This window comes from Branchiostoma lanceolatum, chromosome 8, assembly GCF_035083965.1.
Source record: "Branchiostoma lanceolatum isolate klBraLanc5 chromosome 8, klBraLanc5.hap2, whole genome shotgun sequence".
In the NCBI taxonomy this organism is placed as follows: domain Eukaryota; kingdom Metazoa; phylum Chordata; class Leptocardii; order Amphioxiformes; family Branchiostomatidae; genus Branchiostoma; species Branchiostoma lanceolatum.
Window position 1 is genome coordinate 3,718,331 of NC_089729.1, and position 13,443 is coordinate 3,731,773.

The following is a 13,443-nucleotide window of genomic DNA, read 5'->3' on the forward strand; positions in this document are numbered from 1 at the left end:
CTACCTTGTAGTTTCCCATCCAGAGGGTCCTGAAGTTTCTGTAACAGAAAGATATCAATATTACATCGTCTGATAATAACTTTAGAGCAATGGATGGTGATGGGCAGCTAGCGTTATCAACTTATGACAGAGAAAAGACATTGTATACAACAAGAAGGCTATATATAGTGTTATAATGAATGAATGAATGAAGACCTTTCTTGCACACACATACCGACTGGGTTCAGGATAGGTCACAAGAGAAAACATCACAGTTTGCAAAATGATAAAATTACATATATATATATATATATACCATCATAAGCTAGCACTAGTCTAATGATTACGTTAATGTGGTAATGGATGGCTTTACCCGGAATGATTATTAACTCACCTCCTTCCCTGATGTCTATTCTTTGTACTGAGATGATGTAGACATAGTACTGCTTGCCATTCTCATACCTGAAGCACAAAACAAAATCCATACAGTTACAGGGTGAATGTAACAAGCATCTTGCCAACATTTCCAACATGAAGGGTGGTAAACTCTACTGTCTTAAAGAAAATGTTACATTTCTTAAGTGTGTTATTTATATACATGCTAGTTGGAAAACTTGATCAATATGAAGGTGTTTCATTGTGATTTGCGACCAATTTAACTACGGTAATTCTTGTTTCTTTTACTGTAAATCTGTTCACTGTTTTCACTATCACCTCTGTACCGTGAACTTATCATCACCGTGAAAAGGCCTTTAGTAATAATCTATGATCCCTTCACACATCTGTTCTGGAAATCACTTGCCACCACCGTGAAATTGAACTTCAGTGAAAATGTCCATTTTCCTTACGGCGGGAAATTTTGCTACCGCAAGGCCACACCAATTTAATTCCTTGGTTAACAGATTTTTAAAAAACATGCTAGATTGGAAAATCAACATTAAAACAGAAGCCAAGAAAGTTTGTACTTTGGTGCGCACAATTTCAGGGAGTAAACAGGGTCAGGTGCAAGTTTTCACCCCAGCCTTCTGTTTTAATATTGTCCTTGTGCTAAAATTTAAAAAAAATCCATTTAAAAACCAAGAAATTAAATTGGTGTGGCCTAAAGATAAAGTGAATCACAGAACTATCTAACCAAGTTTCTTGTACCATCTATTAGGCTCATCAAATGGGCAGTTATAAACTCTGAGCTTGGGTTGGCGTTAGGAAGGGCATCCAGCCGTAAAAAGTCTTGCTTCAAAAAAGACTTGCACTTGATGAGGAGTCCACAGGCTCCCCAATCCATGTGCAAGCACATCCAACCCCCATGTGACGGGGAATAAAAGACGTTAAATTGGATAGAGAGAGAGAGAGCATGCTTGTTTAAGAGAGAATCATGGAGGAATGTTGACCTGGATTCTGCCCTCGGGATGGCCACCCTCCAGGCACTAAGGTCCTTCGGGATGAACTCGGACTCAATCTCATCCTCAATTTCCTCCTCATACGGCTCCATGGGGCTGGTGTCCTGAGGAACAGAGTGTGGAAGAGATGGACATTAAACATTACATTGATGAAGGTTAGACATCCAGGTAGTAAGATACGCCATAAATAGTTACTCAAGCAACTGGATAAGATTTCCAAACAGTCAGACGTTTCAGACAGCATCCGCTATCTTTCGTCAATGAAGGATCTGGTAGAACAAGGTTTTATACCAAAACTCTGAATAGATATGTTGATGAAGGGAATACAATTTCAGATGGTTCAATAGAATAGTAAGTTTAGACAAGGTAGTATGCAATTAGCTCAGGAGTTTTAGGAGCTAAATGTTGTTTGTCTGACATTAAACATTGACATCCTGGCAAATTTTACAAACTTGTACTACCCTTAACACCATCACAACCTGTTTGTTTTAAAACATCATTACAACAGGAAAATTACTGTTATGAATCATGCATCCTTGAAATGTATCCCAACCTCAGTCATTGTTTTCAATATAATGCAGCAATAATTGTAATGGCAGGGAAAAAGGACAGGGTGTGCAGCTTACTGGTGTTTGGTCCTCCTGGTCATCATATAACGCCAGCAGTCGGTCATCAACTGGAAGAGGGGTGGAATTTGGACAGTCAGTATGAAACATGATTTTGTCTACAGCTAGCTATATCAATATTGTTGGGACATGGTAACATTAACATTCAGCATTCTAATTTTGTCATCTGAAAGTTCTTATTAAGGGAAAGAAGTAAACACACCACTAAGAGTATCTCCTTATGGAAAAAGTGATATTCTACAGTAACTTCCACAAAAACATGACATTGTACATCATTTACCTAGTTCGGTTATCTTACAATTTACCTATATCATAAACATACAGTCATGCTCTGTATATGAAGTACACTTCTCATATTTTCCTTGCATTAGACAATATTCTACACTTGGTCTAGATAACACAAGATGTTGTGTTGTTACATTCTTTACAATGATATGTTATCTACAGTGTTGAGTTATAGATTATTTACAATGTAATGTTATTGATCATGACAATACACAGTAACAGAACCTTCTGCAGTGCAGATGTGACCTTGATGTGATGTGTTATGATGACAGTGTGATGACCTGACAGCTGGCATGGGAACAGTACAAACCATGGAGACATGATCATGACAGCCACATGTGACAGACAGGTCCACCTAACCAGTAAACCTTACAGACCATCACCTGTGTTGGACCTCAGCATCCCCTTCAGCCTGTTCCCAAATTTGGACACGGCAGCAAACGGCTCCATGCCCTTCTTACCAGCAGACCTGGAGGGCGAAGGAGAGCAAACCTTCATGAATGACGTTGATGAAGGTTAGACATCCAGGTAGTAAGATATGCCAAAAATAGTTACTCAAGCAACTGGATAAGATTTTGAAACAGTCAGACGGTTCTAACAGTAGCTAATTGAACTATTAGCATAAACCTTGTCTTGAATTAACCTTCTTTTGAAGACTACATCAAGAAGTTTTGGGATCCATACACGGTTAAAGACATTAACAAATTGGAAAATGTACAGCGTAGAGCAGCCCGGTGGGTGGAGAACCATTTCAGACGCACCTCCAGTGTGCAGGACATGCTTGAAGAACTTAAGTGGCCCACCTTGCAAGCCAGGCGTAGGAGAGCGAGACTCATCACTTTTTATAAGTATCATAATAGCCTTGTAGTTATAAACTTGAGAGTTGCCCCCACCCCTGCAGCACCATCCCGCTCGTCCAGACATTCGCATACGGCAGCGTACAGAGTCCCTGCATCCAGAACCGAGTACAGAAGACATGTACAGTCCATCTTCCCCAGGACGACCGAGGACTGGAATAGCCTTCCAGCCTCCGTCGCCCTCATTTCAACTCTTGACAGTTTCAAACAACAGGTAGGTTTAACTCCCCACCCCTCCCATTCCCAACCCCCGGTTTGTTACATCTCACATCCTCACTCCCAACTTGCAGTAGACTTCCAGTAGTAGAAAGGCAGCAAAATCTTTTCCACATTGAAAGCGGCTGCCTTAACCGAAAGAAGAAGAAGAGACATCCTAAATTGCCTTAACCTCATTAACATACCTATTCAGAGTTTTGGTATAAATCTGGATTTTCAATCCTTATCGCTAGTCTCTGACGAAAGACAGCGGATGCTGTCTGAAACATCTGACTGTTTCAATATTTTATCCAGTTGCTTGAGTAACTATTTATGGCCTTGATGAATGACATCTCTATATACTACATAGCAATGAAGTCGTATACACTATATAACAACAGGAATTGGTACCACATGAAGAGCTACTACTGCTAATTCTACTAAAACATTAACTAGTTGAAATACAACACACAAGTCAAGGACTTCACATTGCCAATCACAAGACAATTAACAACTGCACCACAAAAAAACAAACATCCATAACACTGCCATAGTTTACTCACTTGCACGAATTGACCATGTTAGTCATGGCAGAGATAGGAATATTTTCAACGGAGGCCGAGCCAGTCGGCAAATTCAGCCCCACACTCACTGTCTCTGACTTCCCATCATAAAGTACACTCTCTAGGTTAGGGCTATGTCCAGAGCAGCACAGAGGAAGTGAGGCAAAGGTGGTTAGGAACAAAGGAGGATGCATGTTGAGTTGGACAAGATTGTGCTCTGTTCTACTGTCACTGAACAAGGATGCTTTATAGATTTGTGCATGAGAAGCCCAATCAAACTTTAACATGCCATGCCTATAAGTAGTGATGCGTACCTAAACCCCGGACCTGATCCGGACTGGACCTAACGTTTAGGTTCAAGTCCAAAAAAATCTATCGCTTATGTATAGTTATACTCCCTTTTTGTTTTAAGCCATCATAAACCTTCCTTAGATCATGAAATTTGCAATGAAAAAAATATGAAAATATTGCTGTATTTGTCTTTTATAACTGAACTCTTGTGTTTACTACTGATTGTAAATAATTTCGCATAAATAGTTTTCAAATTGCATGTAAGAAATACACATGTATGCCAATTTTTGTAACAGGAAAAAAAATATTTTAGCACACATATGCCATGGGTTCAGATCCGGAGTTATAAGTCCGGACCTGAACCTAAACCCCTGGATCTGAATCCGGACCTGAACCTGAATACGGGTTTAGGTTCATACCACTACCTATAAGTATAATTGTTTTTGCACATATGGAGAAAGGTTGGTAGGGACATTGTTGAAAAAAGGTGCAGTACCAAACATCAAGTATGAAAGCCGCCAAAAATATTTTGAAATGTATAAGATCATAACCATTTCTTTGAATGTACAAAGGTATGTAAGGGAAACTTCTATGAATCAATCCTTGTATTTCTTATAGTCTGCATAAGAATATGCCACATGTAGCTGTACACAAGGCTGGATGGAAGCAGCATGTTCCACACACACGCTGGACTCACACAAACCTTGAATGGCTGCTTTACAATGCTGTGTAATGGTGTTAGAAAGCAGAAAGCATACATGTACTACAAACAGAAGAACTGAGCAAGTACCTTGAAGCTGATTTGGGAATGTTGGTTGGCAAACGGCCCCCGCACAACATAGTGTAGTACTGCAGCATGGGAATAAATAAATAAAATTACAATTACATGTTGTATTAACATGGCTGTAAAGGAGGAACAGCTCAGCCCAAAGTCAGATAATAATTCAGGTACAATACACTCACATCATCACTCTGGTAGAAGAGTGGCAGGAAGGTGTTTTCCAACAGTCCATAGGCATGCTCATACGCACTGGAAAAAGATGTTGAACATATTTACTCGGCATCATCTGTGACTATTAGACATTTAACATTCAAACTATAGAATTAAAGTATTGTAAGATGGAAGTACAGCAATACTGCTAATAGGAGAATGAAAAGCCATGGTTTGGTCATAATTTGGTCATACTACTTAAGGCATCATGATCATCTATGACTATTAGAAATTCAACATTCAAGCTATAGAATTAAAGTATTGTAAGATGGAAGTACAGCAATATTGCTGATAGGAGAATGAAAAGCCATGGTTTGGTCATAATTTGGTCATACTACTAGGCATCATCTATGACTATTAGAAATTCAACATTCAAGCTATAGAATTACATTTTTGTAAGATGGAAGTTCAGCTATACTGCTGATGGGGGAATGGAAAGCCATGGTTTGGTCACGTGTTGTTGTCTGCTTACCTGAAAAGAGGGGTACTTGTTCTCAGCCTAGTCACACCTTCTGGTGGTCCCTCCACAACTACAGGTTTAAGGACGGATATGTCATCAGTTTTAAAAGGCTTAATGGCATGGATAAAGATTTATCAAACAAAGGAAGCAAAACATATACAGTATTCACTGACATCAGCAGTTGACATGTCTTCCACTACAATAATCTATTATTATCATGACTAAGAATTCTGTAGTCTTGCTGCTGGTGTATTCATCATTATGTCATACCTGGGCTGCAAAAACGTTCGATACGGGTGTTCCCGACCGTGAAATAATTTTCCGTATCACACAGGGTTCTAAGTTGTATCACACAGGCTTCCATAAAATATTTAGAATGCATTTCGAGTGTGCCTGTTGCGTTGCCGTTGAAAATTTGAATACCTGATTCGGAGGTTGGAATCAATGTTGTTACAGTATTTTGTTTGAGGACACAAAACTCCCTCAACTTCTGGCACATTCCGCATTGAAATGTGTGCTGTCTCGGGTGGGTATGACATAAATAAAATACAACATGGTGTATTCAGCATCACCCTCGGTCCCAGCCCTCCCGTGGGTCGGATCGTACCCGCGGTCGAGCTGGTACCTAGGGTGATACGGAATACGCTGTGTTGTATTCTATATATATTGCACCATGTAGATCTCGGACCACTTGAATAATCTACAAGTACTAACTTGACTTAATCTCTGCCGTAACGTCAGCAGGAAACTGGATCTTGTCCACAGCATCAGACTTGAAGTACATCTCATAGATCATCTTGGCCTCCTGGTGCAGGTCGATCTTCTGCTGGTCAGTCATGTCAGGGTTAAGACTCCTCCTGTTGAAGTCCTCTGGATGGAAAGAAGGTTTTTACACATTCTTATTACAGTGGATGCATTGGTTTGATGAAAATAATGTGTGAATCCTACTTTGGGACCATGAATGAGGCTGGCTGACAAAACCTCATTTAGATAGTACACATTTAAAGGAAACACACAAGTATGAGAACGAAAGGTACTGCTGCAGATGATGGCATACTGACCAACAGACAGACAGAACTGCAGCACATGCACAGATGCCTCGTCCTTTAGGAACTGCATGAAGCGGAACAGTGTGGTCTGGTTGTTCATGATGTCTGGTAGGTCCAGTCTTAGAGCCTGGGAAAGAGCAGGATGAAAAGGGCAACTTGTTTACTACATCTTTGCATGCTTTTAATATGTGTGTATCTAGATACATTTTGTACATGATTTGTCAACAGTACATGTAATGGTTCATCTTTAACAACCGGACTCCAGGTAAAGATTTAAAAAACATCTACTCATACCTACAATGAGGAGGGCCTGCATGGGGGGTCCCAACAATGCTCTACGCTGAATTTGGAGGGCCGGCTATGCATTACGCTAATTTCAGGTGGCCTCTCTACGCTCTACGCTAAATGCTGAAGCTTTCCAGTGCATAAAGCAGGACACAAAAACATATGGTTCAAACTAACTACATCGCATCAATGTACAGCAAACTTGCCATGTAGATCTACTTGTTATAGATTTCTACAAGTATTATCATATCTAAAAAAAGAGAGGATCATACAGATTCAGTGGGAGCCTGTCTGGGCTGGCTGAAGTGAGCGAGCAGATCTACATCATGAGAGGGAGGTTCTGTGGCCACTGCCATCTGTGAACATTCGAAGGAAAATTAAGGCCACACCAATTTAATTTCTTGGTTAACGGATTTTTATTTTTGAAAAAAAAAAAATTTCGACAAAAAAAATTCATGAAAACAGAAGGCTGGCCCAGCCTTCTGTTTGTTTTTATGAATTTTTTTTTTCTAATTTTTTTTTTTTTTCAAAAATAAAAATCCGTTAACCAAGAAATTAAATTGGTGTGGCCTAAGGCTTTGACCCACAAAACATGAATTGCATTAGGGAGCAACATTTAAGTTATTAGATAATTTTATCATGCAGTAAAAAACACAAAAGTAAAATAGTTTAAAAAATAGGCATATTACTTACTGGAGTTTCATCAAGGAAGATCAGCATCAAGTTGTTCACAAAGTCCTGCAACAGAAGAAAAACATGAGTTTTTATTCATTCTACCCCTTGATTCCATAGCACAACTTCATTGTCTTGCCAAAACATATTTGACAGGAAAGGGTCCACACAACACACTTACAGGATCAGCTATCTTGTCAATGGCTGGCATCAAGACAGAGGCTGACATCAACTCCCTCAGCAAGGCACACAGGCTCCTGTAAAGTAAGCAAAATCAAAGCAAATCTCAAAATGCATTAAGCACTGAAATATTATAACAAACATATAAAAACAAATGCTGCAGCACTACAATATCAATGTAACAATGAAATACTGTGAATAGCATGTTAAGGATGACAGAACTAAAAACCTACTTGCACTTGAGTGACCTTGCGGGGAGAATGTAGGGGAAGATTTCCCCTGACAGGTGGCGGAGGTACTGCAGCTCCGTGCGTCTGCTGTTCATGACACAGTGAAGTTCTGAGCCGTACAGCTCTAATGTGGCCTTCTCTAGATCAGCTCCTGGTTGGGCTAATACAGGTAAAAAATGTTGCAAAGGTAAGCAATATGGTTCAAGGAAACTTTATCAAGTTATCATCAAAATTTTTGTACTGGTTTTCGGACCATTTAATACAGACAATGGGTAACTCTTAAGACTAAGTGCGTTCCTTAATCTTCTCCCTGCAGTTTGCCAATCATCAATTATATCGTTTACAGTAGAAAGTGTCATGCAGACAGTCAAGGATAGTTCAACCAGTCCACTCACCTGACTCCATGGCCCGGACATACTTGTCCAGGTGGCTCATGGCAGCTTTTATCAGCTTGTTAACAATGAAGGTAGGGAGGTCCGTCTAAAAGGGATATAACACAAATCACATTAACACAGTAATTCAAGTACAGGTAAAATGCACTACTTTTCATCATCATCATATCGGGCGGCTTGCCCGGACTAAGGTTTCTCTCTCCCTCCAGGCGTCACGGTCTGCCATTAGTTGGTCTAGATCTTCAGACCTCACCCCTACATCCCCAGCAAGTTGGTCTATGTAGGTCCGTCGGGGTCGCCCAACACAGGAGTGCCCATGAGTTGGTGCCCAGAGCAGGAGTTCACTTACAAATTATCTTATCTACTTTTAACATTCCTATACGGATGGCAAAAAATGTCCACTACACAAAGATGCTACATGTATTTCAGTGAGAAGCTAGTTACCTTCTTGACCCTCCTTATCAGACAGGATAGGATGAATCTCAGGCTGACCCTCATTTCATCCACAAATGCCTCGTCTGTGCTCAGGTCTCTGCAAATGGTTAACAACAGTCTGGTGTAAGGATTGTGGTACAATAATAACCAAAGGCAGGGCTCGAAATTCATTTTTGGAAATAGGTGCACTGGTGCACCCAACCCAAAAAATTAGGTGCACAGAAAGAATTTTGGGTGCACCACATAGAATAAAGTTGAATGTCAGCAAAACATAATTAAAAAATTAACACTCTTAAGAACTTCAATCTGTAATTCTACAGCTAACGTTAAGATTTAAAACAAGTGATACATCAGTATAACAATAGTTTATATTGCTATTTCTGATACTTACATTTCAAGACTATTCTGTATACTTAATGTACAATAGAGCCTTTATCCTATAGCTTACAAAAATATCTAGGTGCACTGGTGCACCCACAGTCAAAAATTAGGTGCACAGCTCTAATTTTGGGTGCACACAGGTGCACATGCACCCAGTATTTCAAGCCCTGAAAGGTGAATGGAAATCATCAAGCAGGGAATTGCTTTGCCAATGACATTTGCAAGCAGCATGGTTGTACTTACCTGTACCAGGTGTACACAAAGTCCCTCAAAACCAGCTCCAGAAACTGAAACATGACAAAACACAACATTTCTTAATATACAATCAGGAAAACAATCAATGCTCAAATGTATTGTTAACGTTACATACACCAGTGATAAAACAAAGACAATAGCAACCACATCTCTTTCTATTACAATATCAAATTTTAGAACAAGCAAAACTTTTTACATGAAACGTGAACAATTTCATCATGTGGGAATATTGCTGACCTCAGACAATGCCATGTCCACTTTTTCTGTCACCTTCAAGTTGGTCCACGGCTGAAGGTCAAGTATGGACAGACCAGGCCTGGGTAGAATGATAGCACAGAGAATGTCAGGATGCAAGGACTTGGATTTATCATGGTAAAATATTTCTGAACTTTAATGTGTAGATCTTTGAAATTACATTCACGTTCACAGCTTCATAGCCTGTATCTGTCAGCTTACTCTGCTAGCCTATGGTATGATATATGTATCTAGGGCCACACCAATTTAATTTCTTGGTTAACAGATTTTTTTTAAAAATTCTAGCACACAAAAAATCATGAAAATAGAAGGCTGGGGTGAAAACTTGCACCTGACACTGTTCACTCGATGAAATTGTGTGCACCAAAGTACAAACTTTCCTCTGAGATTCTGTTTTCCTGTTGATTTTCCAATCTAGCATTTTTTTTTAAATTCTGTTAACCAAGAAATTAAAATGGTGTGGCCTAATGTGTACTGTAGATCTTTGAAATAACATTCACATTCACAGCTTGATAGCCTTTATCTATCTGGCAGCTTACTCTGCTAGTATGATACATGAAATGTAATTAGGAATTTAAAAAAAGGTCCAGGTATTACCTGTGCCTAGCACATCTAGGGTCCCCACACACAGGGCAGCTTTTTCTCAGAGCCTCTCTCTCTAGCTCATCCAACACTGGCTGCAGGGGATGGAACAAATATCAATGGTCTGGCTTTTGGTTTGAATGTTCACAAATATCTTTTTGCTCAAATAGAGAACACACAAGCTTTGTACATGTTGGACAATGATAGAACAAAAATTAAACAATTAGGACACCAACTAGTATTCTAAATAATGGACAACAAAATGCAGTCATGATTTTTAATGTGTATAATATGACATAATGTTATATGGATATAAGCCCAACACTTGACATTCACCATTCTACAAAAAGTCACCCTCCTGAGAGCAGAGCCCCTATCGCTCGATTCGTTAGCTCACTCGCATAGGGGCCCTGCTCTTAAGCCCCGGTAGACACGGTGCTGACGACGTTGCCACCAAAACAGCTTCAGCCAATCAGAGGGTCTGCTTAGGACGCTGGGAAGCTATCAACCAATCAGGACAGGTCTCACATCGTTACTTTAGGTTCAGAACAAATTAACCGCCAAATTGTGCCAAATAAGTACAGCTCATTAATTAGTCATGAGCAACTGTCAGCAACGTTGCCAGAACTGTGTCTACCGAGGCTAAAGAGTAGGGCCCCTACGCGACCAAGCTAACGAATCGAGCGATAGGGGCTCCGCTTCAGGAGGGTGCAAAAATTATGTGCCATCTGACAAAAACAGCTGAATGTGGAATAACGTACCTCTTTCTTGCGGTTGTACATGATGAGAAAATTGGGCATCATGTTTTTGCTTCTTCTGTAAAAGAGAGACCAAAATGATGCATGCATAAAACTGCTATTCTTGTCAAATCAATAATCTGTGAAAATGAAACTGACAAGGACTCTACTCTCCATATTGCAGCACATATTTGAAATAAGCACTGCTAGGTACTGTGTAAGAGCTGCACATACATGTACATGTACCTAAAGTTATAGTACAGGTACTGGTAAAGGTACACAGGTTTAGGTACAGGTTGGGACGCAAGTACACTATACCAGTACACAGGTCTACACTACGTGACCTTTGTAACCAAATTAAGCAGTTGTTTTCCATATTACGTGTATCAAACACTTACCCAAAAAACATGTAGCTAAGTACCATTCCGCCCACAAACGACCAGAAGATCATGAAGATATGTGCATAGCTGTGGAAGAGAGAAGCACAATCATATTAGCATAGATCTATCATACATATTTTTGCCTTACTAATATTACTCATGATTAGCCACTCTCCCACTGATAGGTAATTACTGACCAATAGCATGCCACCTTAATTGTAAGTGGAAATAAATGTCAGCCTCAAGTCAAGTCCCAGCTGGTCCATCTGACATGCTCATGGCTGCCTAAAAATAAAATCCACACGAGGAAAGGGTAAGACAGAACTTAGAATAGAGCTTTACCTACTTGTATCTTTATTTCAAATTTTCATGAGTATTTGTTGTTACCTGTGTATTGTGACTGTAATTGTAAAGAAATCAAAGCACCTTCATGTGTTTCTAACATGCTGTGTTATCGGCTTATCCTCGCATGTTTTTTTGTGCTTTTTCCTGAACCAGCCAAATGGATTGTTATATATTACCTGACAGTTGGTTCATCACTAGCTGTTACTTGAATATCACAAATTCTGTTAAAAGAGTTTTGAAATCTACATGTAGATGATACAACTTGTGAAATGTTAACTATCTACTGACAGTATACTGTCCTTCATATGGGGCACAAATCTTTCTGATCTTCCGTGCACAAACCTTACCAAGTCTTTAGCATGCCTGAAAAAAATGCATAACTTCATGATCAAACCAGGTAAAATCATGATGATGCACATGCATGGACAGCAAAGATCCAATGCTCACGTATATCAATACAAAACAAAGATACCTAGAGGACACCCACTCCGGTATGGCACCACTTCAGGTTGGCGTCGAAGACAAAAAAACACAAAATGTCTGGCATTATATAACTATTCTGGCATCCATTCAAACATTGTCAGTAAGAAGTTAGATCTAATTAAAAAATTATATTGTACATTTCTTTCACTTTAACTTTTTGCTAGCATATAGTATTCACTAAGTTGTGCACTAAAGGTACATCTTAGATTCCTTTAGATTATCAAACATAGTTTCACAGAGGTTGTTGATAGTTGATAAATTGAAGGTTATAGATACACTGGATTTAGATCTGGGTGGTTTAGGTGCTTTTCTAAAGACTTATACTAATATAGTTTAATATAACAACCAATGGGGTACTGAAAATTGTATGCAAAGGGAAAGAATTAAGTGTGTATCTAAAGCGTACATGACATTTGAATTATCTCTCTATCTTACCTCCTTTGCTTTGATACACATTCATTCATAGTAATGTCACCTTGAAAACATCTTCTACGTGACATCTGATGAATTATTATAAATAAAAAATCATACATCTAAATTTTAATGATGTAAGCATTTTGTGTCTTATCAAACAACATAGAATGATCCGTGATCTCCAAACATCATTTCAAAACGCTTTATGAAATGTCCCCAGTCCATGATAAACCTAGCATCTGCCAGATTGGACATCCATATATGATGGGCGTGGAAGCATCAAAAGTATACCGGTGAGCAACATCACCTTTATTTCGTCAATCGCTAGGTTTATGCAGCTTACAGCGATGAATCTAGAAGATGTCAGAGATACACGACTTCATAACGTAAGTGTGTTTACCTGTACATGATGACTGTGGCCAGGAAGAGCACGGCCCCGGCCGCAGAAAATCTAGAGTGGCGACGGAACAGATCCATCATAACACCGATCGCCATCTTGGCCCAGCTGAAGAGGGGTAAACCGTTGTTTGTCCTTCAAGCGTGCGAGGATTTCGTCAAAGGGAACTGACCCAAAGTTAGACTATCGCTATGGGCATTGATAACGACGAATTTGGATTAAGATAGGATGTTTACGGTATACTTTATTATTATTATTATTTTTTGCCTTAGAAACTGCAATATTAGTTTCATATCTAATGGTTTGCCCCTAAATTTCCCCAGGTAC

General features: G+C 39.4%; 1 protein-coding gene across 5 annotated transcripts in view; it reads right to left on the minus strand.

The window, feature by feature from the left end:
* The window catches only part of LOC136440950 (sorting nexin-14-like), a 20,797-nt gene extending 7,547 nt beyond the window's left edge, over positions 1-13,250 (minus strand). Inside the window, exons 1-24 of one of the 5 annotated variants that reach the window (XM_066437155.1) lie at positions 13,120-13,236; positions 12,295-12,324; positions 11,496-11,564; positions 11,122-11,176; positions 10,376-10,455; positions 9,761-9,839; positions 9,512-9,555; positions 8,897-8,984; positions 8,456-8,540; positions 8,064-8,220; positions 7,832-7,907; positions 7,672-7,716; positions 7,251-7,334; positions 6,706-6,820; positions 6,359-6,514; positions 5,657-5,714; positions 5,157-5,223; positions 4,984-5,042; positions 3,903-4,034; positions 2,671-2,756; positions 2,003-2,052; positions 1,368-1,480; positions 374-441; positions 5-38 (exon numbers count right to left, since the gene is read on the minus strand). In XM_066437155.1, the coding sequence (XP_066293252.1) occupies positions 5-38; positions 374-441; positions 1,368-1,480; positions 2,003-2,052; positions 2,671-2,756; positions 3,903-4,034; positions 4,984-5,042; positions 5,157-5,223; positions 5,657-5,714; positions 6,359-6,514; positions 6,706-6,820; positions 7,251-7,334; positions 7,672-7,716; positions 7,832-7,907; positions 8,064-8,220; positions 8,456-8,540; positions 8,897-8,984; positions 9,512-9,555; positions 9,761-9,839; positions 10,376-10,455; positions 11,122-11,176; positions 11,496-11,564; positions 12,295-12,324; positions 13,120-13,214 (1,925 nt within the window). In that variant the 5' untranslated portion in view covers positions 13,215-13,236. Of the gene's footprint in view, positions 1-4; positions 39-373; positions 442-1,367; positions 1,481-2,002; positions 2,053-2,664; positions 2,757-3,902; positions 4,035-4,983; positions 5,043-5,156; positions 5,224-5,656; positions 5,715-6,358; positions 6,515-6,705; positions 6,821-7,250; positions 7,335-7,671; positions 7,717-7,831; positions 7,908-8,063; positions 8,221-8,455; positions 8,541-8,896; positions 8,985-9,511; positions 9,556-9,760; positions 9,840-10,375; positions 10,456-11,121; positions 11,177-11,495; positions 11,565-12,294; positions 12,325-13,119 lie in introns of all 5 variants that reach the window. The other 4 variants (XM_066437154.1, XM_066437156.1, XM_066437158.1 and 1 more) reach the window with 4 other exon arrangements.
* Positions 13,251-13,443: the final 193 nt, after the last annotated feature.